At 41.5% G+C, this 22,983-nt stretch overlaps 1 protein-coding gene across 1 annotated transcript in view; it reads left to right on the plus strand.

The window, feature by feature from the left end:
• WDR64 (WD repeat domain 64) overlaps positions 1–22,983 on the plus strand; it is a 96,962-nt gene that overhangs the window by 38,383 nt on the left and 35,596 nt on the right. Inside the window, exons 12-13 of the mRNA XM_076334198.1 lie at positions 909–988; positions 9,047–9,186. Of these exons, the coding sequence (XP_076190313.1) occupies positions 909–988; positions 9,047–9,186 (220 nt within the window). The remainder of the gene's footprint in view (positions 1–908; positions 989–9,046; positions 9,187–22,983) is intronic.

The raw sequence follows: 22,983 nt of genomic DNA on the forward strand, positions 1-22,983 counted from the left end.
ATCCTCAAAGTTTCCAGAGTCTTTTGTCAAATTTACTGTCATCCCCAGTTGTGGTTTTCAATATCCATGGTTACTGTCTAGCCCAGAATAAATGAACTACCTACTTGTCTGGATTTCAAAGAAAAAAATTAAATGTGTACTCATTTAATTCTGTATAGCTTAATTACACTGACAGTTATCGTTTCCTGGAAGAGATGGGTGTTAGCCATGCTATTGCTGACTCCAAAAATCAAGAAAATATTCACTTATTAGTAGCAATGTATGAAACGTGGAGACACAAGCAGAAGTTGCTCAAAGGGTGGGTTTGAAAGGGACACTGAGTCAATCTCAGTCTGTGTTGGTTTTTTGAATTCCTGTGCTTTTGCAGTGAATGCAACAGAATAATTCAGCTGAGTTTCAGAAACTTGCAGTCTTTTCATGTTTTTATACAACACAAAATAGATAAAATAGAGACTATGCATTATACAATACATTATACGTAAGCAGCAGAAAAGCAACTGCACTTACTTTATGCAAAATAAAGGCCATAATAGACCTCCATGTCCAAAACTGGCAAAGGCAGTTGGTTTGATACTTTTCCTCAGTGATGAACTGCTTTAAGCACGCAGAGGTGTGTGAAGGCTTACTTTGGCAACAGCTACCATTTTAGGATTCTGTTTGGAGTATGACTGATAAAGGAATCAGGTGTTCAAATCAGAGATTTATTGCTGTGATGGAAAGTGTACCCTGTTCCCATTTTAGTGATGCTAGTATCTAAGTCACTGTTATAAATCAAATTGCTTTTAACAAGATTGTATACATTATGCAAACAGCTATTCTATATACTACAGAAAAGTAAAATGGAATGACTGTAGGCTGTATTTTCTTAAGGTTTCTTACCTGATTAACTGTTTTATTAATGATTACAGACCTGTAAAGGAATTTTCTGTCCCTAGAGGTGTCAATGCCTTCACATACTGTGGAAAAGCAAAAGTCATTGTCACTGGGGGTAAGTATTGGGTTTTTTTCCAAGAGATTGTTCTGTTGTGAATTTTTTCCCAGTTAAATAGAATCATAGAATCATTAAGGTTGGAAAAGACCTCAAAGATCATCGAGTCCAACCGTCAACCCAACGCCACCATGTGCACTAAACCATGTCCCTAACTGCTGCATCTACACGTCTTTTAAATACTTCCAGGGATGGGGACTCCACCACTTCCCTGGGCAGCCTGTTCCAATGTTTAACCACTCTTTCAGTAAAGAAATTTTCCCTCACGTCCAATCTAAACCTCCCCTGGCACAACTTGAGGCCATTTCCTCTCATCCTATCGCTAGTTACTTGGGAGAAGAGACCGACACCCACCTCGCTACAACCTCCTTTCAGGTAGTTGTAGAGCGCGATGAGGTCTCCCCTCAGCCTCCTTTTCTCCAGGCTAAACAGCCCCAGGTCCCTCAGCCGCTCCTCATAGGACTTGTTCTCCAGACCCTTCACCAGCCTCGTTGCCCTTCTCTGGACACGCTCCAGCACCTCAACGTCCTTCTTGTAGTGAGGGGCCCAAAACTGAACACAGTATTCGAGGTGCGGCCTCACCAGTGCCGAGTACAGGGGCACGATCACTTCCCTACTCCTGCTGGCCACACTATTTCTGATACAGGCCAGGATGCCATTGGCCTTCTTGGCCGCCTGGGCACACTACCGGCTCATGTTCAGCCGGCTGTCAACCAGCACCCCCAGGTCCTTTTCCAACAGGCAGCTTTCCAGCCACTCTTCCCCAAGCCTGTAGAGCTGCATGGGGTTGTTGTGGCCGAAGTGCAGGACCCGGCACTTGGCCTTGTTGAATCTCATACAGTTGGCCTCGGCCCATCGATCCAGCCTGTCCAGGTCCCTCTGCAGAGCCTTCCTACCCTCGAGCAGATCAACACTCCCGCCCAACTTGCTGCCATCTGCAAACTTACTGAGGGTGCACTCAATCCCCTCATCCAGATCATCGATAAAGATATTGAACAAGACCGGCCCCAGTACTGAGCCCTGGGGAACACCGCTCATGACCAGCCGCCAACTGGATTTAACTGTATTCACCACAACTCTCTGGGCCCGGCTGTCCAGCCAGTTTTTGACCCAGCGCAGAGTACACCTGTCTAAGCCGTGAGCCGCCAGCTTCTCTAGGAGAATGCTGTGGGAGATGGTGTCAAAGGCCTTACTGAAGTCCAGGTAGACCACATCCACAGCCTTTCCCTCATCCACTAGGCGGGTCACCTGGTCATAGAAGGAGATCAGGTTGGTCAGGCAGGACCTGCCTCTCATGAACCCGTGCTGGCTGGGCCTGATGCCCTGGTTGTCCCGCTCATGCCTTGTGAGCGCCCTCAAGATGAACCGCTCCATAATCTTCCCCGGCACCGAGGTCAGGCTGACAGGCCTGTAGTTCCCCGGATCCTCCTTCCGGCCCTTCTTGTAGATGGGCATCACATTGGCAAACCTCCAGTCGTCTGGGACCTCCCCCGTTAACCAGGACTGCTGATAAATGATGGAGAGTGGCTTGGCGAGCTCCTCCGCCAGCTCCCTCAGCACCCTCGGGTAGATCCCATCCGGCCCCATAGACTTGTGAGCGTCCAGGTGGTGTAGCAGGTCATTGACTGCTTCCTCTTGGATTATGGGGGGTTCATCCTGCTCGCTGTCCCTGTCTTCCAGCTCGGGGGGCCGAGTACCCTGAGGATAACTGGTCTGCCTGTTAAAGACTGAGGCAAAGAAGGCATTGAGTACCTCAGCCTTTTCCTCATCCTCGGTGGCAATGTTCCCCCCCCGCATCCAATAAAGGATGGAGATTCTCCTTGGCTCTCTTCTTGTCATTAATATATTTGTAAAAACATTTTTTGTTGTCTCCAACGACAGCGGCCAGATTGCGTTCTAGCTGGGCTTTTGCCTTTCTCATTTCCTCTCTGCATGACCTAACGAGATCCCTGTACTCTTCTTGAGTCGCCTGCCCCTTCTTCCACAAGCGGTAAACTCTCCTTTTTTTCCTGAGTCCCAGCAAGAGCTCCCCGTTCAGCCAGGCCGGTTGTCTTCCCCGCCCATTCTTCTTACCGCGTACAGGGACAGCCTGCTCCTGCGCCTTTAAAACTTCCTTCTTGAAGATCGTCCAGCCTTCCTGGACCCCTTTGCCCTTCAGGACCATCTCCCAAGGGACTCTCTCAACCAGCATCCTGAACAGGCCAAAGACTGCCCTCTGGAGGTCCATGGTTGTGGTTTTGCTGGCCCCCCTCCTTACTTCACCAAGAAGCGAGAATTCTATCATTTCATGGTCGCTAAGCCCAAGACGGCCTCCGACCACCACATCTCCCACCAGTCCTTCTCTGTTAGTAAACAGCAGGTCGAGCGAGGCACCTCCCCTGGTAGGCTCACTTACCAGCTGTGTCAGGAAGTTGTCTTCCACACACTCCAGGAACCTCCTAGACTGCTTCCTCTCTGCCATGTTGTATTTCCAGCAGATGTCCGGGAAGTTGAAGTCCCCCACGAGAACAAGAGCTAGCGATTGAGAGACTTCTGCCAGCTGCTTACAGAACGCTTCATCCGCCCCTTCATCCTGGTTGGGTGGTCCATAACAGACTCCCAGCAGGATATCTGCCTCGTTGGCCTTCGCCCTCATCCTTATCCATAAACACTCAATAAGATCAAATAAGATCAAATAAAGCTGATTTCTTATCTTAAGAATTTAAATAATGGCTTCTGTCTTAAATTATAGGAAACAGAGGTCTTGCTTTTAATTGCTGGCAGCCTCACTCTGAAAAGATACAGTTCCTGACAGGAATCTACCAACGGCTCAGTCTGGGTTTGATTCAAGTATCATGTTATTTATATAATAAAACATAGAGTATGTTGAACTACTCTAAGGCACCTTTCCAAGTCACGGTGGCGACTGTCTTGGCCAGGTTATACACATTACTCCTTTTTAGTATCAGCAGGGCTCCCATCCTTTCCTATTACTCTTTGGCCATCCTTTCTTGTCTTAAGCAATCACATTGGCCCATCTTAATACTTTCTGTTGCTCTTCTCTCTGATCACGTTTCCCCAAAGCTTTTACTGTTCGTTCTTTCTCCCAAAGCAGACTGCAGAAATAGCACGCTTACATCCATTTCTTCCCTGTTATCCAATAATTTTATGAGCCTTTCCATTGCAGTGGTCATATTTTGTGCTGCGGAAGTGTGGCTGGAGTATCGCAGCAGCTTTGTTTGTATATTCTGTCTGACAGGGTGGTGCCCTGGAGTGACATCGATGCTGCCTATCTCCAAGTCTTTGGTACCAGAGTCTTGCTTAAAACTTTGTTAAAATATGTTTTGAAAAATGTATCACATACATAGCAATTCTTTATGTCTATATTTAACAAGAAGAAAAAAATGGCCAAGGCTCTGCTGTCCAGCCTTGATAATATGCAAGACAGTAAAATAAATTTGGAAAAAAAAAAAAGACCTAGACATGGGAAATAATGCAATTCAAGTTGAATTGTAGTATTTTACCAAAGGGAAAACTGAGACAGATATCAAAATAAATATCAAACAGTTCTATTGATTTTCTAGACACAAGATTTAAAGGGAAAGAAATAGGGCTATAGGAAAGTTGTTAGTGAAAATTCTGTTCAGCCTTGGGGGAGATATTATTTACATTGATTACCTTGTCACAAAAAGTAGTCTGGAGGAATTTACTGAAGATATAAAGTAGGGAGGCCCTATAAAACAGAATGTGGTTAGTATTTCCTAGAGGTAGAATCCTCTAGGTAGAATCCTCCAGGTAGAACTGGAGGATTTTACTGTAGTAATAAAAACAGGGTGAAGTATCTGAATAGGACAGAAGGTCAATTACACAGGAACTAATAAAAGTTTCTGTTACAAGAAAGAATTTTCTATAAGAAAATTCTTCTTATAGAAATAGCAGAAGAAGAGAAAATCTGGATAAACTTCCTAAGAAAATAAGAATAGCTATGGCAGGCCAGACCAAAGGTCTGCCTAGCCCACTATCCCCTCACTGACAGTGACAATAAACACCTGTCGTGGTTTAACCTCAGCCTGCAACCGAGCACCATACGCTTGCTCACTCTCCCCCCCTGGTGGGATGGAGGAGAGAATCGGAAGAGTAAAAGAGAAAACTCGTGGGTTGAGATAAAAACAGTTTAATAATTGAAGTAAAATAAAATAACAATAACAACAACAACAACAACAAAAGAATATACAAAGCAAGTGATGCACCATGCAATTGCTCACCACCTGCCGACGGATGACCAGCCAGTCCCCGAGCAGCAGTCACACCCCCGCCCCCCCCGGCCAACCCCCCCCAGTTTATATACTGAGCATGACGTCACATGGTACGGCATATCCCTGTGGCCAGTTTGGGTCAGCTGTCCTGGCTGTGCCCCCTCCCAGCTCCTTGTGCACCTCCAGCCCTCTCAGTTGGTAGAGCATGGGAAGCTGAAAAGTCCTTGACTGGTGTAGGCACTGCTTAGCAACAACTAAACCATCGGTGCGTTATCAACATTGTTCTCGTCCTAAATCCAAAACACAGCACTGTACCAGCTACTAGGAAGAAAATTAACTCTATCCCATATCTATGCATATAAAAGCTTGAGATGATCAGTTTTAAATTATATGATACATCAACTTCTAACCCTATTATTTCTTCAAATCCAGTTATTGTTCTTCTGTGAGCAACAAAGCAGAAGAAAAACTATTATTGATTTCTAAATCTATCAGTAGCGGTTTAAGACTGATAAAAGGAAGTCCTCTGTGCTTGCTCAGTATCCTTTGTGTATTCCTGGCACAAGTGAAGTAACTGGTAACATTTTTTTTTTTTTTTTTTCTCTAATTTTACTGGCACTATGCATTGGTATTGACATTTTCAGGAATTCCCAGGAATCCTAGTTATAGAAATCATATCCCAGGACTCCACTAACACTAGCCCTCACAAGCATAAGCAGACTCTTTTCTATGATGCAGTCTAAATTCAAGAAGAACATATGAAGACAGACATGACAGCACAAAAAAAGAAAGAGACATTGGTCAATATGATAAACATATGAACTTGTGTTAGTTACCCAGATGTCTAACTGTTCTGAAGAGGTTTTGCAGACATTATAATCCAAGATTATTTAAAAGGCAGGCTTGAAGGAATGACGAATTGTTTTAAAGAATAAGGGGTCCTTCTGCATGCGAGGAGCAGCATAGAAAGAAACCAGGAGTTATATTTTTCTTTTCTAGTTTATCAGAGGATTTCAAGCTAAGCCTAGTATTTTTTCCATTCAAAAATGCTATTGTTCTTAAGGGGGTTTCAACACCACTGAAATGCAGACATCTCAGCAGACTTGTAATACCACACAAATTGCAAAACTGTGTAAGCAAGGAAGGCAATTTGACAAAGGATCACATGTTCAAAGAATGCATTGGAATCCATAACATCTAGCTAGAATAGACCTGTGGTCATAAAATCTGACTTTTTAAAAAATCCTAAACACATGGTTTCATAACTATTTATCTTGGAATGGAGAACACCGAACTGAGCTCATTATGATTCAAATGATTAATTTCACAGAATCTTAAAAATTTGCTGTCTGATATGTAGACAAACAATTCCTCTTCAAGCTTTTCTTAAATGTGGTTAGTACCCGTGCCTTCTGTGTCACAATTCAGAATCCTGGAGGCATATTTGGAGCACAGAGAGAATAAATGTTCCAGCAAATGTTCCAGTGAAGCAGTGAAGCAGCGAATGTTAGGGCCAATCTGGCATTAGTCCAGAAAGAGGGGAGAGAATACATCTACTATAACCAAATCCACCATTCTCTCACCATCAGTAAAAGGAACAAAAACTAATCCGCTATTTCACATAAGAAGCAAACAGCATTTTTAATGTAGGGAAAGGTTTTCTTTCTTAATGACAGTTGTTCTTCCTGTTAATATCTTAAGTAAAGAACTAAGTAAAGAATAGTGATTCTATTCTTAAAAGAAACTCTGTGCCGCAATTAAAGATCACTATCCTCACCTCAGGAATATAAAGAACAGAGCAGTTAGGAAGGCTAAGAAAGATCCTGTTCCTCAAAAGCGCAGCAAGTAGGTAGTTGAGTTGGTCAGATAATATCAACAGCTTCTACCTAGTTCACTGTCATTTTAAGACATGACAGTTTCCATTTGGGGCTGCTCAAGGGCATGTTGTTGAAGCAGTGCCTGTTCCCTGTGATTATAACTGATCTCACCTGTCTCACTAGAGGCTCCTGTCTACCATGTCTGGTGTCCTCCTGTTGACTTCATGAAAGGTCTGCAAGCTGAGTTTTACTCCCATGGTCTTGTTTCTCAGTCATGTACACTGGCCTGGTCGCAAGGGTTCTGCTAACTTACAGGACGTGTCTACGACAGCCTAGCACAACACCCAGGGAAGTGAGCAGGGGCCCAGCATGTTCTGCAGTTTCCCCATCCAAAAGGGTTTCACAAACCTCTTGTGCAATTATAGCCCTTTCAAGCTACTTCCTGCCAGGCTTACAGCATAGACGGCTAATCTAGAATAGTTTTGCCTGAAAGTGCCCCTGAAAAGAAACTGGTTCCCATTGAAGTTACTGCTGGTCAGCTACCTATCCACGGTTCCCCTTTCTGTGCAGAAGTTATCCCTCCATTGTGCCAGTACAGCTGTTTGCATGGTTGCATTCTCAGTCACACTTGTGAAATGATCTGGCATAAAATAAAATTACTTTCTTTTGTAGCTATTTTAAGAGTAGATCATTTCTCCAATGAGCCTCTCTCATTTAGAGAGGCTATACAAACAGTGCAATCAATTTAACTGAGAGGGCAATAATGTTTAATAGAGGAAAAGGAATATGAGTTGCTCCTAAATGAATCCCATGTTGCTGTATTAAGAAGGAAAGGAATAGATCTCTATTAGGAAGGTAAGGAATAGATCTCTCTAGAGAGAGAGGGAGGGACTGACCAATGACAGTAGGTTGAACAAGCTTAAGGAAGATCCCTGGAGAGCAGACTGCAAGAGCTGACCTTTAACTCTTCTCTTTGTTAACAAAACTGAGCTGAGCTTCACAGTCTTGAGGCTTTGTAAATGTTCTTTTGGGGCATGTACTTCCTAGTCTATGTTTTTTTGGCTTTCTGTACTTTAAGCCGAGAGAAAACTAAAACTCAAACTGAAGTCTACATAAAATGTAGCTGTTTCATTTATTGTGTGTCAAAATAGAGTGTTCAGCTAATTGCATACAATTCATACAATTGCAATATTTGCCAGGAATTGAAAGTTAAAATATAAATTAATTAATGTCAAATTTAAACTGGGCTCATGTTCTCTTGAAACTCGTGAAAAATACAAAATATTTCAGAGCACTGGGTACAGTTGTGTTTACATCATTATGTAAACACAGGAGTTTACTAATACATTTTTAACATCTTTGTGTTTTGAAATATTTATGGAAATTATTATGGAAATATTACCAAAAGATTCATCTATAATGCAGTCAAGGATTATTCCCTAAATTGTAGGTAAATTTGATGTTTGAACATACAAATAAATATGAAAGACCTAATTCTCATTTACTTCAAGACACAAAATCTTGTGTTATTGTTTCCTATCTGCCCTCAACTTTCATGTCTGCTCCCCTTCCTGTTCTGCACGCCCACTCTCTTCCATAGAGGTGGTCATCCCTTCATTTCCTGGCTAAGTGGACACAAATATTATTCTGATATTTTTGTAAATTAGACCTTTGAAGGAGAAAAATCTGAGCCCCAGTTCTATTTCTAATGAAGTATTCTGCTCCTATGGGACTAGCACATGTAGTCACATTCAGTGTCCCTGACATTCCCCTAGCAAAATAAAAAGGCTTTGAAAGGCAAACCAGTTATGTGGTTTTAATACAAGTTTGGGGATAAGCTGGAATCCAGACCTTAGAATGAAAAATTCACATCCTTATGTGCGAGTTGCCTACATGGTGAAAGCAGAGACTTACCAACACTAAGCTCTCCATTACGAAGTTTATTTGTAATACCAGTCACTATTCAGTCTTTCTGACTATACATATGTATTTTTTTTTTCTTTCAGGTCATGACAAACTGCTTCGTTTGTGGCATCCCGCTATTAATAGTAGGCCTACAGGGAAGCTATCAGGACACCGACATAGTGTTATGGAAATTGTAACAAATGAAAAAGATCAACATGTCATCAGCCTTTCCTCTGCAAAGGTAAAACACTTTTCTTAATTTCATGGAAATCAATGCTATAAATGCAAGTAGGAATCTGTTTTTAAGTACTTCTGGTAGTCTCTAGTCCTAATCTCATTGTTTATCAGTTCATTTATTTTAATAAAAAGGTGGACTTTTAGCTTAAAATTTCCAAATTATTTTATATGGAGAAGCAAGACTAGAATGGAACTATTTGACATATTTTTTTTCTGAATGTGACAAAAGACTACTTACAATAGTAGATATTAACATTCTGGTAATTTCCGTATTACTTTGGCAACTGCCAGAATTCTAACATAACCAGTACCTGAATGCTTCACTCAGTAGTGATCACCTGCAAAAACTCCATACAGCTTCTTTTACCCTTCTCTCTGCCTGTCAGCCTACTAAATCCATAGGTGGAGTTTTTCTTACACTGGTGACTCTATATATCACGTTCAACTATTGACCTCTTTCTGAAGAGTGTCTTTTACAAGGCTTACTGATCCAAAACATTGTCCCTGAACAGGAATACTAATAAAACCAGTAATAAAACTTCTTCAACCAAATATTGCAAGATTCTGCTGGAAATTGATGTTTCCTTTAAGTTATTGGTGGCATCAGTGGTTTATATCTCATTTGTCAAAATGAGACTGTTCAGGACAGAATAAAAACTTCTAAAAATATGTGCAAAAATAAATGAGATGCCCCTGAAGGAGTAGTTATGAATGGCTATGGAGCTCTTTCCAGAGTCATCCTATGCAGTATTTTCAATATTCAGCAGTATTCAATATTTTCATTAACATCTGCAATGATGGAATAGAGAGCATACATACTAAATTAACCAGTCGCCCCAAACTGGTTAAGGCTGCAGGCCCTGGGCAGAAGTATTAGAGTTCAGAATGGTCACTAAAATTGAAGGCATGATCTGTGGAAAATACCTCCTATAAAGCAATAAGGACCTAATATAGTTAGTTTACTGAGATATCATAGAATCATAGAATAGTTTGGGTTGGAAGGGACATTTAAAGGTCATCTAGTCCAACCACCCTGCCGTGGGCAGGGACATCTTCAACTAGAGCAGGTTGCTCAGAGCCCCGTCCAACCTGACCTTGAAGGTTTCCAGGGATGGGGCATCCACCACCTCTCTGGGCAACCTGTGCCAGTGTTTCACCACCCTCATCACAAAAAATTTCTTCCTTATATCTAGTCTAAATGTACCCTCTTTTAGTTTAAAGCCATTCCCCCTTGTCCTGTTGCAACAGGCCCTGCTAAAAAGTCTGCCACCGTCTTTTTTGTAAGCCCCCTTTAAGTACTGAAAGGCTCCAATAAGATCTCCCCGAAGCCTTCTCTTCTCCAGGCTGAACAACCCCAACTCTCTCAGCCTTTCTTCATAGGAGAGGTGTTCCATCCCCCTGATCATTTTCGTGGCCCTCCTCTGGACCCACTCCAACAGGTCCGTGTCTGTCTTATGCTGAGGGCTCCAGAGCTGGACGCAGTACTCCAGGTGGGGTCTCGCCAGAGCAGAGTAGAGGGGCAGAATCCCCTCCCTCGTCCTGCTGGCCACGCTTCTTCTGATGCAGCCCAGGATATACGGTTGGCCTTCTGGGCTGCGAGCGCACATTGCCGGCTCATGTCCAGCTTTTCATCCACCAGTACCCCCAAGTCCTTCTCGGCAGGGCTGCTCTCAATCCCTTCATCCCCCAGCCTGTATTGATACCGGGGCTTGCCCTGACCCAGGAGCAGGGCCTTGCACTTGGCCTTGTTGAACCTCATGAGGTTCACACAGGCCCATTTCTTGAGCTTGTCCAGGTCCCTCTGGATGGCATCCCGTCCCTCTAGCGTGTCGACTGCACCACTCGGCTTGGTGTCATCTGCAAGCTTGCTGAGGGTGCACTCGATCCCACTGTCTATGTCATTGATGAAGATATTAAACAGTACCAGTCCCAATATGGACCCCTGCGGGACACCACTCGTCACCAATCTCCATCTGGACATTGAGCCGTTGACCACTACCCTCTGGATGCGACCATCTAACCAATTCCTCGCCCACCGGACAGTCCACCCATCAAATCCATACCTCTCCAGTTTAGAGAGAAGGATGTTGTGAGGGACCATGTCAAAGGCCTTACAGAGGTCCAGATAGACGACATCTGTAACCCTTCCCATGTCCACTGCTGTAGTCACTCCGTCATAGAAGGCCACTAGGTTGGTCAGGCAGGACTTGCCCTTGATGAAGCCATGCTGGCTGTCTCGAATCACCTCCCTGTCCTCCATGTACCTTAGCATAGCTTCCAGGAGGATCTGTTTCATGATCTTCCCAGGCACAGAGGTGAGACTGACTGGCCTGTAGTTCCCCGGTTCTTCCTTTTTTCCCTTTTTAAAAATGGGGGTTATGTTTCCCCTTTTCCAGTCAGTGGGAACTTCACCGGACTGCCGTGACTTCTCAAATATGATGGATAGTGGCTTAGCAACTTCCATCTGCCAGTTCCTTCAGGACCCGTGGATGGATCTCATCGTGTCCCATGGACTTGTGCACCTTCAGGTGCCTTAGATGGTCTCGAACCTGATGTTCTCCCACAGTGGGCGGCTCTTCATTCTCCCAGTCCCCACCTTTGCCTTCTGCGGCTTGGGCGGTGAGACCTGAGCACTTGCCGGTGAAGACCGAGGCAAAAAGGTCATTGAGTACCTCCGCCTTCTCTGTGTCCCAAGTAACCAGGTCTCCCATTTCGTTCCAGAGAGGGCCCACATTTTCCCTTGTCTTCCTTTTATCCCTGACATACCTATGGAGGTGATCCTTGAATATTTCCCAGTTTTCTTGGGCCCCTCTTCCCTCCAGGGCTTTGTCCCATGGCACTCTACCAAGCAGATTCTTGATGAGGCGAAAGTCTGCTCTCCTGAAGTCCAGGTAGTGAGCTTGCTGTGTGCCCTCCTTGGTGCCCTAAGGATCTTGAACTCCACCATTTTGTGGTCACTGCAGCCCAGGCTGCCCTTGAGCTTCACGTTCCCCACCAGCCCCTCCTTGTTGGTGAGAACAAGGTCCAGCATAGCACCTCTCCTTGTTGGCTCCTCTACCACTTGGAGAAGGAAGTTATCATCGACGCATTCCAGGAACCTCCCGGATTGCTTATGCCCTGCCGTGTTGTCCCTCCAACAGATGTTGGGGTGGTTGAAGTCTCCCATGAGGACCAGGGCTTGTGAACATGAAGCTGCTCCTATCTGTCTATACAGGGCCTCATCCGGTCGGTCTTCCTAGTCAGGTAGCCTGTAGCAGACCCGCACCGTGATGTCACCTGTCCCTGCCTTCCCTTTAATCCTGACCCATAAGCTCTTGGTCAGCTCCTCATCCATCCCCAGGCAGAGCTCCATGCACTCCAGCTGGTCATTGACATAGAGTGTGACACCCCCTCCTCGTCTCCCCTGCCTGTCCTTCCTAAAAAGCCTGTATCCCTCCATCCCAACACTCCAATCATAGGAGCCATCCCACCACGTCTCCATGATGCCAATAAGGTCGTAGCCCTGCAGGCGTGCGCACGTCTCTAACTCCTCTTGTTTATTCCCCATGCTACGTGTGTTTGCATAGAGGCATTTAAGTTGGGCCTCCGATGAAGCTGTCTTACTGGCTGGAGTTCCTTTGTGCTGCTCTTCAGGCGCTCTCCTGCTGACCTGTGTTCCTTCTCCAGGCTCTGGGCATCTATTGCTGGCCCTGGCATCAAACTGGTAGGAGTGGGGTGGACTGAGGTTCCCCTCCCCCGGCATCTCTAGTTTAAAGCCCTCTTCACCAGCTTGGCAAGCCTATGACTGAAGGTGCTTTTCCCCTTCTCTGACAGATGGACCCCATCAGCCCCCAGTAGACCAGGTTTCTCAAAGCGAGTCCCATGGTCTAAGTAGCCGAACCCCTGGCTCGTGGCACCCGTCCCGTAACCATTTGTTGACTCGCCAGATTTGACTGGCCCTTTCAAACCCCTTCCCTTTGACCGGCAGGATTGATGAAAAAACGACCTGCGCTCCCGAGTCCCTTACCGCCGCTCCCAGGGCTCTGTAGTCCTTCTTGATAGTCCTCAGACTGCTCCTGGCTGTGTCACTCGTGCCCATGTGGAACAGCAGCAGCGGATAATAGTCAGTGGACTGTACGAGGCTTGGTAGCCTCCTGGTGACATCCCTGATGCGAGCCCCTGCTAAGCAGCCCACCTCTCTAGAGAGTGCGTCCGGTTGGCAAATGGGTGCCTCCGTACCTCTCAGAAGAGTCGCCTACTACTATCATCCGCCGGCTTTTCTTAGTGGCGCTGGTTGTTATACGGGGGGCAGATCAGGCTGCATTACTCAGCTCCATCGCTTCTCCTGGTGTGACAGGACTTTCCTCTATCTCAAAGGTTTCCAGCTTTTTGTTGGGTTATGTAGGAAATATTACTAGCTATTTATTCTGTCTGTGCCGCTCCTCTGCCATAATTGCTTACCACTGCTCATTGAGGTGCCAGTAAATACCACGTTTTCATGTCTTTAATCCTATTCTTAAAATAACCCACACCCTTCTACAAATAGCTGAAAATAAGTGATCAGAAATCTCCCATCCTCACATAATCCTAGAGCCATAACCATTTCCCCTTCCTCACTCCTATAAATCTATACCTGTCTGTTCTGTAGGTAACTCTGTACATTTACTATAGGCATACATTACTGCCGAATTAAGGAGGGTTTTGACAGATAGCCTGCAAGCTATACATGTAGGAAAAATGGAATAAGACATAAGACATGACTTAAGGAGCATGAATGTACATGAAGATATTTATAGAAAAGCAACTAAGAATGAAGCCCCTGGGGCAGTAAGTGACTAGAAGGTCTCTTGAAGTCCCTTGTGGGCCTTTCTGTGATTCAATAGGATGACTTAGAGGGAAGCAAAATCTATTTTACAAGTCTCCAAGTATGTGGACACCTGATCTTAACTAAAGGTAGCTGAGTTGTGCCAATGACATCAGTAAGATCACTTGTACATGAAAATGAATATGTGAAAGTATGTTTTAATTAAAAGCTATGTGTCTTTAAACAGTGCTGTGAGTTATAAGACAGAAATTCCACTTCTCAAAAATAAACAGAAATAGAGATAAATTCCTAGACTTTCAAAAGTCAGGTAAATCTTGTGGTCATAGTTGAAAACTATATCAAAAAAGAAGGGATCCTTCACAGAGAAGTCTAAAGGACTTTACAAATAAAGTGACAATCAATTTGAGGCACAATTCTTTGTGCCTCAAAGAATTTACAATCTGTAGATGGTACATGGTATACACAATAGCGGAGGAAGGTCAGCTGTACCAGGATTGCTTCCAACCCAGTTAAAGCACATTTGTTTGTATAGACAAGAACCAGGTATTACACAGAAGTGTGCAACTTCCCAGGGAACTTTTAACATTACGTTAAATACATAATTTGTTTCCACCTTAAAAACAAAGACCAGTTTGCTTTCTAATCTGCCTAGCATAAGAAAAATCGAAATAGTTTTCTCTATTTTGTTTTCATCTTTCAGTGACTGTGATATAGGAGGCTGCTGAAGCAAAACAAGGAGAGCCTATATATCTTCACTGAAAATAAGTTAGAGAGATATCAATGATCTCATGGAAGCATTGTAACCAAGGGAAACAATATCTATTCAACAGATTTTGCATTAGCTGTTTGACAGAATAGCAGAACTAGGGAAAAGCTTAGGAAAATTAAATTAATACTTTTTCTGGACATTCCCAAAATTAAATTTAACCTAAAACATGTCAGATAGTCATATTAAAATAAAAGCTTTGTTATTGTGCCATTTTTCAGCTAAAAATACAGAACAAGGTAAAAAGTAGGGAATACTTTTTTTTACATTAAGATTTGTAATTGTTATATTACCACATTTGAAGGCTCAGACTGATTTTATACTTTATGGCTATTTTTCTTGAACTATATTGAAAATTTTCTTGACTTACTGTAAAGATATTTTTATGCTATATAAATTACAAAGCTTCAAAACAGCATCATAAAGGTAAACCTAAGTCTAATGCACTAGGGAAATATTTTTCTCTGATGACAGAACCTGAAAGAAGGTCGTAGTATTTCTCCTGTCACTGTCAGGTTAAACACTATGTTCTTTAGGTAGCTGTGTATTCACAGACTGGGATAGTCTTTATACTGTCATTTCTGTATATTCTGTGTACTGTTTGTTTCCATTTCCTTCAGGAAGTGAGATGTGAATGACAACAGCATCATCTTCCTAGTCAAGTTTAGTTTCTTAATTCTCACCAAACGTAGATAGTCCTTGTTTTCTGACATAAGTGACTGCAGTGAGAAAGTTATAGTTTCACAGGTGGACAATCATAGCTTCTATCAGAGAACCAGGGGAAGTTCAAGAATGATGGGAAATTTTTATACATCGTACAAGAAGAATACAAAAAAAACTTACATGTTACAGTAGATAAACTTCTCTCTATTGTTAGCTGTTCTTTAAAGGACTTGAGAAATAGATGATACACAAATGATTTATTAAACTTTCACTACATTTGCACTTTGTACTCACGAGACCTGGCCTTTGCATGAGCCACTACTCTATTTTGTGGAATAATATGCATGTCAGAATCAAGAAACTATTTTGTATCAGTCCATCGCTTCTCTTGTAAGCAGACACGTGCTGACGATGTTCAGCACTGTGGGCTCAGTGGATCCTGTGGGCATCCCACATCTTTTCTGCTGCAAGCAGAGACCTTAATTGCTAGAGATATAGATTATATGTTAAAATAAATTCTTAAAATGTTTTGAGATTCAGGTAATATGTTAAATGTCCTTGCCTTTGTTACTGGTCCATGGGTCAGACAATGGGAAGGGCTAGACAGTGGGAATAGGGGATATTCCTATGAAATACATTTAGGAACCTTTTAGAGAAAAAATTTCCCAAACCGTTTTCTTGTTTAAGTTAGATTGTATATATTGCACTTAACTTCTGGCTTTCACTCCCTAGAATTGTAACACATAATTTCCTATGCTCTGTTACATATTACTTTATGAAGAACAACAAAAGTTAATGTTGGATAGATGGCTTTTAAGATACTATGTGAGCTACATTCCCGGGGACTAATATCCATGGAGGTAGAAAGCTAGAAAGCATATTCTTCCTGACTGTATTTAAGAAAATCAAAGAGTCAGTCTTTTGGTAGTCAGTTTTCTTTGGTATGTTTTGTACATAGTATTAACTTTCTACATTAACAAAGTGTAAACATGTTTTAAAACAAGGATTCAAACGAAGAATTTTACTACATTGCTTTGCCCTCATTTGACCTCAAAGGACTTTTAAAACTGAAAAGCCATACACAAATGTACTCACAAGAATATCTCCGCAGCCCATATGTAATTAATTTATATTACAGAGTTCAAAAGTAAGGGATCACATTGGCTTTTGGTTTCAGACTTGTGCTGCAGCAAAGGTTTGCAGTTTGAAGAAGTAATGGCTGAGTTAGGGGGTTCAAAAACTCCGGTGAATGGTTCTAAAGATAGCACAAATGTTACACATCTTTTACGAGAGTACTAGGGGATTCAGTTGATGGTATTAGCCTTAGTTCCATACTATAGAACATTAATGTATGCTGTAGTTTATACAGAAATGTAAAAATGAACCAATCCTACACTGTGGTTTCACAGCACTAGTGAAAAAAACCAGGAATCACAGGGGATTTGTATTAGAGTGGAAGAGCTAGTTTACAAGATTATTAGCTCTAACAGTCTTAACATCCCAGAGCATGGAAAACAAAGAGTGGAGCCCAGGAGAAGGGGAGGGAGGCATCAGTGTGTTAAGGAAGTATCAGAAGAAACATCTCATGCAACACAATGGCCAAGATACAAAACAAATGTCTCTGTGGTGAGAACAGTATGATCGTGCAGACCTGAAATCATAAATTAAACCTCCATAAAGGAAAAGGGTTGTCTTTGTTTCTGAAGTGCAAGTGTTCTTCAGAACCAGTAAATTACTTTTAACTGCATGCTAGATTAACAGCAATATTCAAGTTATCCAAGAAGTTTAGGAAAGCAGACATAAATAAGCTATTTTGTATTATGCTCATTTTTAAGACCTTCTCTTTAACCATAAGTCAAAAATTGTAAATAGAAATAAGTGAAAGATTTTTAACACAAAGGTCAGTATTATGCACTGAGGGAGATTGTCCCAGTGCCATAACTTAAATGAGGAAGTACATTGTTGCCTTTTTGTTGTAAGGCCTTTTAGCATATGTTTTATTTGTACTGTGTGCAAGCAATTGGTTTGATCACTGCAAGTATTTCAGGTGTTTTCTGTGGCTGCAATTTTTGCTTATCAAGTCTGCTTTTAATTTCAATTCCATGAGTTAGTCTTTTTATTATGAAATATGACTACACAACAGTTTAACCTTTTTGATCTGTGATGACTTACAATATTTTAAAAAAAAAAGCAGTCTGATTATCTGGAAGTCCAATTGTTGAATATGCCAAGGATCAATTAGACCTACACAACACTTGTTTTATTCACGTTATTTTTAAGATGCATGTGCTTTATTTTAGAGAACTGTTCTGCTTGCTTTTCATCTGTTGCTGGATGGTCTGACTGGATTTCAGTCGACCTCTTCTGACACCGCCCAAGTCTGTTCACATGACTTAACTTTGTGAGCTAGACAGATGATTCCAAAAGTACAGATTACTCAGCAGGTCACTTGTGTCTACAGAGAAGTTCCATGTGTGTGTGGTAGGGGAGGGAGGGAGGGAGGGTGGGAAGAAAAGGGTGGAGCAGAGCTCTGAAAGGGTTGGGTATTATAACATAGGTTTAGGCAGCCCTTAGTAAACGCAGATCTCCAGTATAAAGAGGCTTACTGTCTCAGACAGTCTACTTAAAAACCCCACCTTTCTAAGTAGAAGGCTAATCTCTATTTGCAGTGAACCCGTGCTCAATCCCACTAAATGATACACAAGCTGAAAGTCTCTAATTCTGTACATTAGTAATCACATAAACAAGGATTAAAAATACTGCAGAAACTGCATGAGTTACATTCATTCAGCAGAGTATAGTTTAGCCTTTATTTATTATGATCAATGTGCAATCCACAATGAATGAACTGGAGAATTTGACTGGCAATTGTTTTAACATAGGCCTTGCAGCACTGTGTGTTGACATTACTTTGCTGAAAAGTAAAATGCGAGTACTCTGTGGATTATTTTCTTTAAATCAGATTCTTATGCACCACAGTCTTCATTATGATAGCTCGTAATTTCAGGCTGTGTCTAAACTGTGAATTTCAAGAATTCTGCCCAGCTGTCTCATCCTGGTGTAAAACTTGGCTGCATCCCCACTTAGCATTAGCATAAGGACCAATGTGCACACCATTCTCTTGCACCCTACATCCCAGCACAGTTATCTCCACTGAAATGAACATAGGCATGAACAAAACAGAAATTTGCAGCACTGTTTGTCCAGGTTCCCATCCAGATTATCAGGGAGCAAGGACTCTGGGATGAACTGCAGTACACTATTGTTTCAGTGTACTGTACAGTTCAGATATAATGGTAAAATCTACATGTACCATTGTGGCACTTGACCTGAGTACTCTGGTCAAGGTTAGCTATAGATGTTGTGCTCTCAGCACTGCCTGTGGTAAAACAAAAAAAATCTGAGGCTCACACATTTGAAATCAATTAGTCTTGTTTCTGTCAGTCCCCCTGTATGTAAGGTAATCTTAAAGGAAATACTAATTATTTATCTAGTGCTGTAAACTAAGTCTAAAAATCAGAAGTACAGCCCTACTATAATAAAATTGAAGTACTCTGGATGATCTTGATATAGATATTCTTCAAGAAACAACAAACAAGATCACTTTGGCCCTCCTTCATTCTTAACCAGTCAAAGTGGTGTTATGCAATCTAATTCATAGACAGCTGGGGGTAAGTCCAGATCTTTCTACAGTCTCTTCTAAAAGGAGAGCTGGTGCCAAGATCTGAAATGTATATGCATAACTTCTTGGTTTGCAAGGAGAAAAATAGTCACTGCCAGTGCTGAATTAGTCACTAGCTCTCACATCTTTCTAGAATCATGAGATGATGTAAAATGAGCATCAGCCAAATACATCCAGTGAAAGAAAAATAATATCAAAGGTTTTCTTTATTCTTCCCTAGATCAGTTCTGCTTGTCAGTATGGGAAACATCTGCTGTCTGAGCAGCACTGTCTTCTTGCAGCACTTTGGGTTGTTTTTGTGATAGACCTCAATAGATCTGCAGAGAGAGCACGCTCACTTGGGTGTCAAAAATCAGTACTGTATTTGGTGGCAAACAAGCCCAGGAAACTTGGAATGAAACTTCAGTGTTTTGCACTGAAACTTGGAATTCATGTCAATTGTTTTGAGCAGACTTCTTTATTTACACTGGGGCATTTTGGCCAGTGTGCAATACAGCTTTCTGGAAAACATTGAAGAAACCTTCTGTGATATTTAATTTAACTGAAAACAGATTGCCCTGAGCCAGTGATAACAAAACAAACTTATTATTATGGCAACAATTAAGAAACTATTTTGGAATTTGAATTCAAATGATGGTTCCATTTAAGAAAATGAAGATTCCTTAAACCAGTCCAGCACATGAGCACTTTGTTTGCTCCAATATTATAAGGATTTCTCAATGGAACAGATTATTAGTAAACTGCTGTCAGGCAGCTATTAAAAAATCATGTATATATCAAATTCTCTTATCACAAAAGTTAAACTTACTTTCTTAGTTTTATAACATAAGAATATCTATAAATTAGGCAGAGCCATAGATTTGCACATAATTTCTGTATGTCCTTTAGTCATATGAATTAGTATTTCCATAGTAGTGACACTGAGGAAGAGGGGAGGGCACAGTCAGGGATTGTCATAATTCTGTGCTGCTGGACTTGCTTCAGAATATAATATTCCTGGAAATAAATTTGTTCCTGATCTTCCAGGTTGTGAAGACCTTAAAGTTAACAGTGTGCACAGGTGCAATTACAGTTGTAGTCCACAGCCATGGACTTTTCCATGGGCTTTACAGCTTTTTCTTCAGCTGTTAAGTGAATTTACTAAGAGATCTGAAATATCGATGTGATCTATTTGTTCCTAATCACAGGAACATGTTCCAAATCTTGTGTTGAGATTTCCCAGAAACACAAGCTATTCTCTGTGTTAAATTATATACCACAGACCAACAGGAACCACATTCATCACAACTACACTTACAGTGTGTCTGTCTTGACTTATGATTTTGTTGAAAATATTTCCAAAAAGGAAATACTGTTAAATTTGTCTGAAGGTATTAACTTGTCCTTTGTGTCATTGCACCAAAATACAGACTCAGGTTTTCACATAATACATGGACTCTTTGCTAAAGTGTCAGCATGTTGCAGTCATAGATTAGGTTATTGGCATGAAAGTGAAAGTGTATGTATTTAACTGTAAATACAAATGTATGTAACTCTTTGATTGGAATTATTCTGCAGAAGCCACTAACCCAGTGTTCAGGAAACATTTTTTCCAAAATCGCTGCAACAGCCTATTCTCTTGATTTATGTCTGTAATTTCATTGATACGTATCATTTGAGACTTATAAAAAGAAGAATGAGTGATGTATTTCCCACCGTTACAAATATTTTACACCTTTTCTTTTAGGTCTGGGGGAGTACAAAGTAAAATAATATGGCTTATTCAAGCACTGAAGCAATATCTTTTTTATTGAAGAGAAATGCTGGTAGAATATGTAAGTCCTTTAAAAAGTGCTATCTTTGGACTTGGAATTACAGCAAGCAGCATCCTCGGATGCTTCAGGATACACTGGATAGACAATGAACCATGACATGAGTTGGATGTTTCAAGCCAGGCAAGGCAAGACTGTCCTGTACTTGATCCGCCTGGTTACTACATTGGCACTACAGCATTTTTCTACAAATACCAATACTGTAATTTAATAGAAATTGCTAGCCTTTTTTTTAAAATGGGCCCAATCAGCTGAAGAATTAGTTCTACGGAGTGTATGGTAATATGAGAGCAATCTGTGGGGTAAAGAAATAATGGAAAACTGACCTGACACTCCAGCCTAGACAGAAGAATGCTGCGTAGGAAATCTCTGCTGTATTTATTTTTTTCCTCTCCTTCATGTCACTCAGCCCTTCATTGCCCCTTCCTCTCTATAGTTAGTTTGCCCATTCTTATTCTCATCCTGCAGCCTAAAGCATTTATTACTTCATGTATTCATATTACAGAACTCTTTGAATGCATTCAGGAAGCATCGAGGGAAAAAAAAACACTTATAGGGACAGGGGCTATTAAACCTGGAGATGTGGCAGGAAGCAGGTCATTATCTGAAAGATGATATTACACTCATAAGGCTCTGTGGAAACAAGAAGATTAAGGCTAATGGCAGACACCAGACCAGACTGCATAGCCCTTGTACTGAAAGGCTGTGAAGCAGTGACGTCTCTCTCTCACTTAGTGTGGAGTGGGGATTCACAACTAGAACAGCGGAGGCTACAACTTCATGTCTTGCCTACTTGAGTTGTCAGTGGAAGTCAGTAAGCCAAAATTTGCTACACCAGTTGTTCTACTGATTTTACTAGAACACCTCCAGTGGTGGGTTTGGTTGAGATAGACCACTTAAGTGAGTCAGGTGAGCAAGATTTGAGCCTACAGGCTTCAATGCATAAAAGCAATCTCATTTTTGTTTGATGATCAGTAGGGCTAGGATAAGGAGTGTATTCCCAGCCTTTATACCACTGTACAGTATCATTTATAAACAACACAAAACCTTTGTTTTAAATCAGTGAAGAGAACATTTGGTCTTTTGATCTTTAAAAGTAATTTCTTTTTTGGCAGCTAATATCAAAAGAGCAATGCACACATTTACACGTGGCAAGGGAGTAGTGCAATACACAGGGTGATTTCTCGCATCTCCATTCTGGGGCATGGCAGAGTTTAATTCTGTTCATAATTTCTTCAAAATCTGATGCAGCCAACTTGATGCAAGCACATAAGCACTTCCTTGCTGAAATTTGCCCATTCTAAATTAATTCTTCTATATATATTTTAGCTTTATTCTTACAGAACCCAAGGGCAGATTTTTAGTGTTTCAGAGAGGATAAAGGGCAGTAAGATATGTTATTAATTTTTGTATTTTCTGACTTTTGCAAATTTACTCAAACCTTAATGTTATCAGTCTCCAGTCCTCTCTCTCCAGATCTGCTTAATGGCAAACTGGCTGTGCGATATCCCAGTGGGAAGTTGTAAATGTCTTTTGCCTGTCTGGAACTGAGCAGGTGATTGTATCAATGCCTGTGTAGGTTAGTGTGGATGTTTATCTAACATATTTTGAAAGCACATGACAGGATATATTTATAATACAGTCATTTATCTTCCTGAAAAATGAGAGCAGCTGAGCTGGAAGCACAATGTTTAATTTATGTCAAACCATTGCTAATCGCAGCTGTTACTGGAATGTACTGTGTATCAACAATATTAAATTTAATCTAGATAATTTGAAAAAGAGGCATTTGGGAAATCTGCTCCAGTCATCCTTCACAGAAATTATGTGGCCACGTCTGTATCAGATACATTTCTCGTATAGTGCTTTGAAAGTTAAAGTTAATCCTTCCCTTGTTGCTATACTTTTATTCTCTTCAGTTTATTTGCTCCTCCCAGATATTAAGAATTTTATTCTCCTCTTATATTGCATAATCCTTCAAGAACATTGAATATTCGTCTTCGGACTTTTCATGTAACTTAGCCAATTTTCTGTTATTTCCTGTCCCATTTTCCATTATTCAAATTACTTTGTCT

The sequence above is a fragment of the Aptenodytes patagonicus genome, chromosome 3, assembly GCF_965638725.1.
Source record: "Aptenodytes patagonicus chromosome 3, bAptPat1.pri.cur, whole genome shotgun sequence".
In the NCBI taxonomy this organism is placed as follows: domain Eukaryota; kingdom Metazoa; phylum Chordata; class Aves; order Sphenisciformes; family Spheniscidae; genus Aptenodytes; species Aptenodytes patagonicus.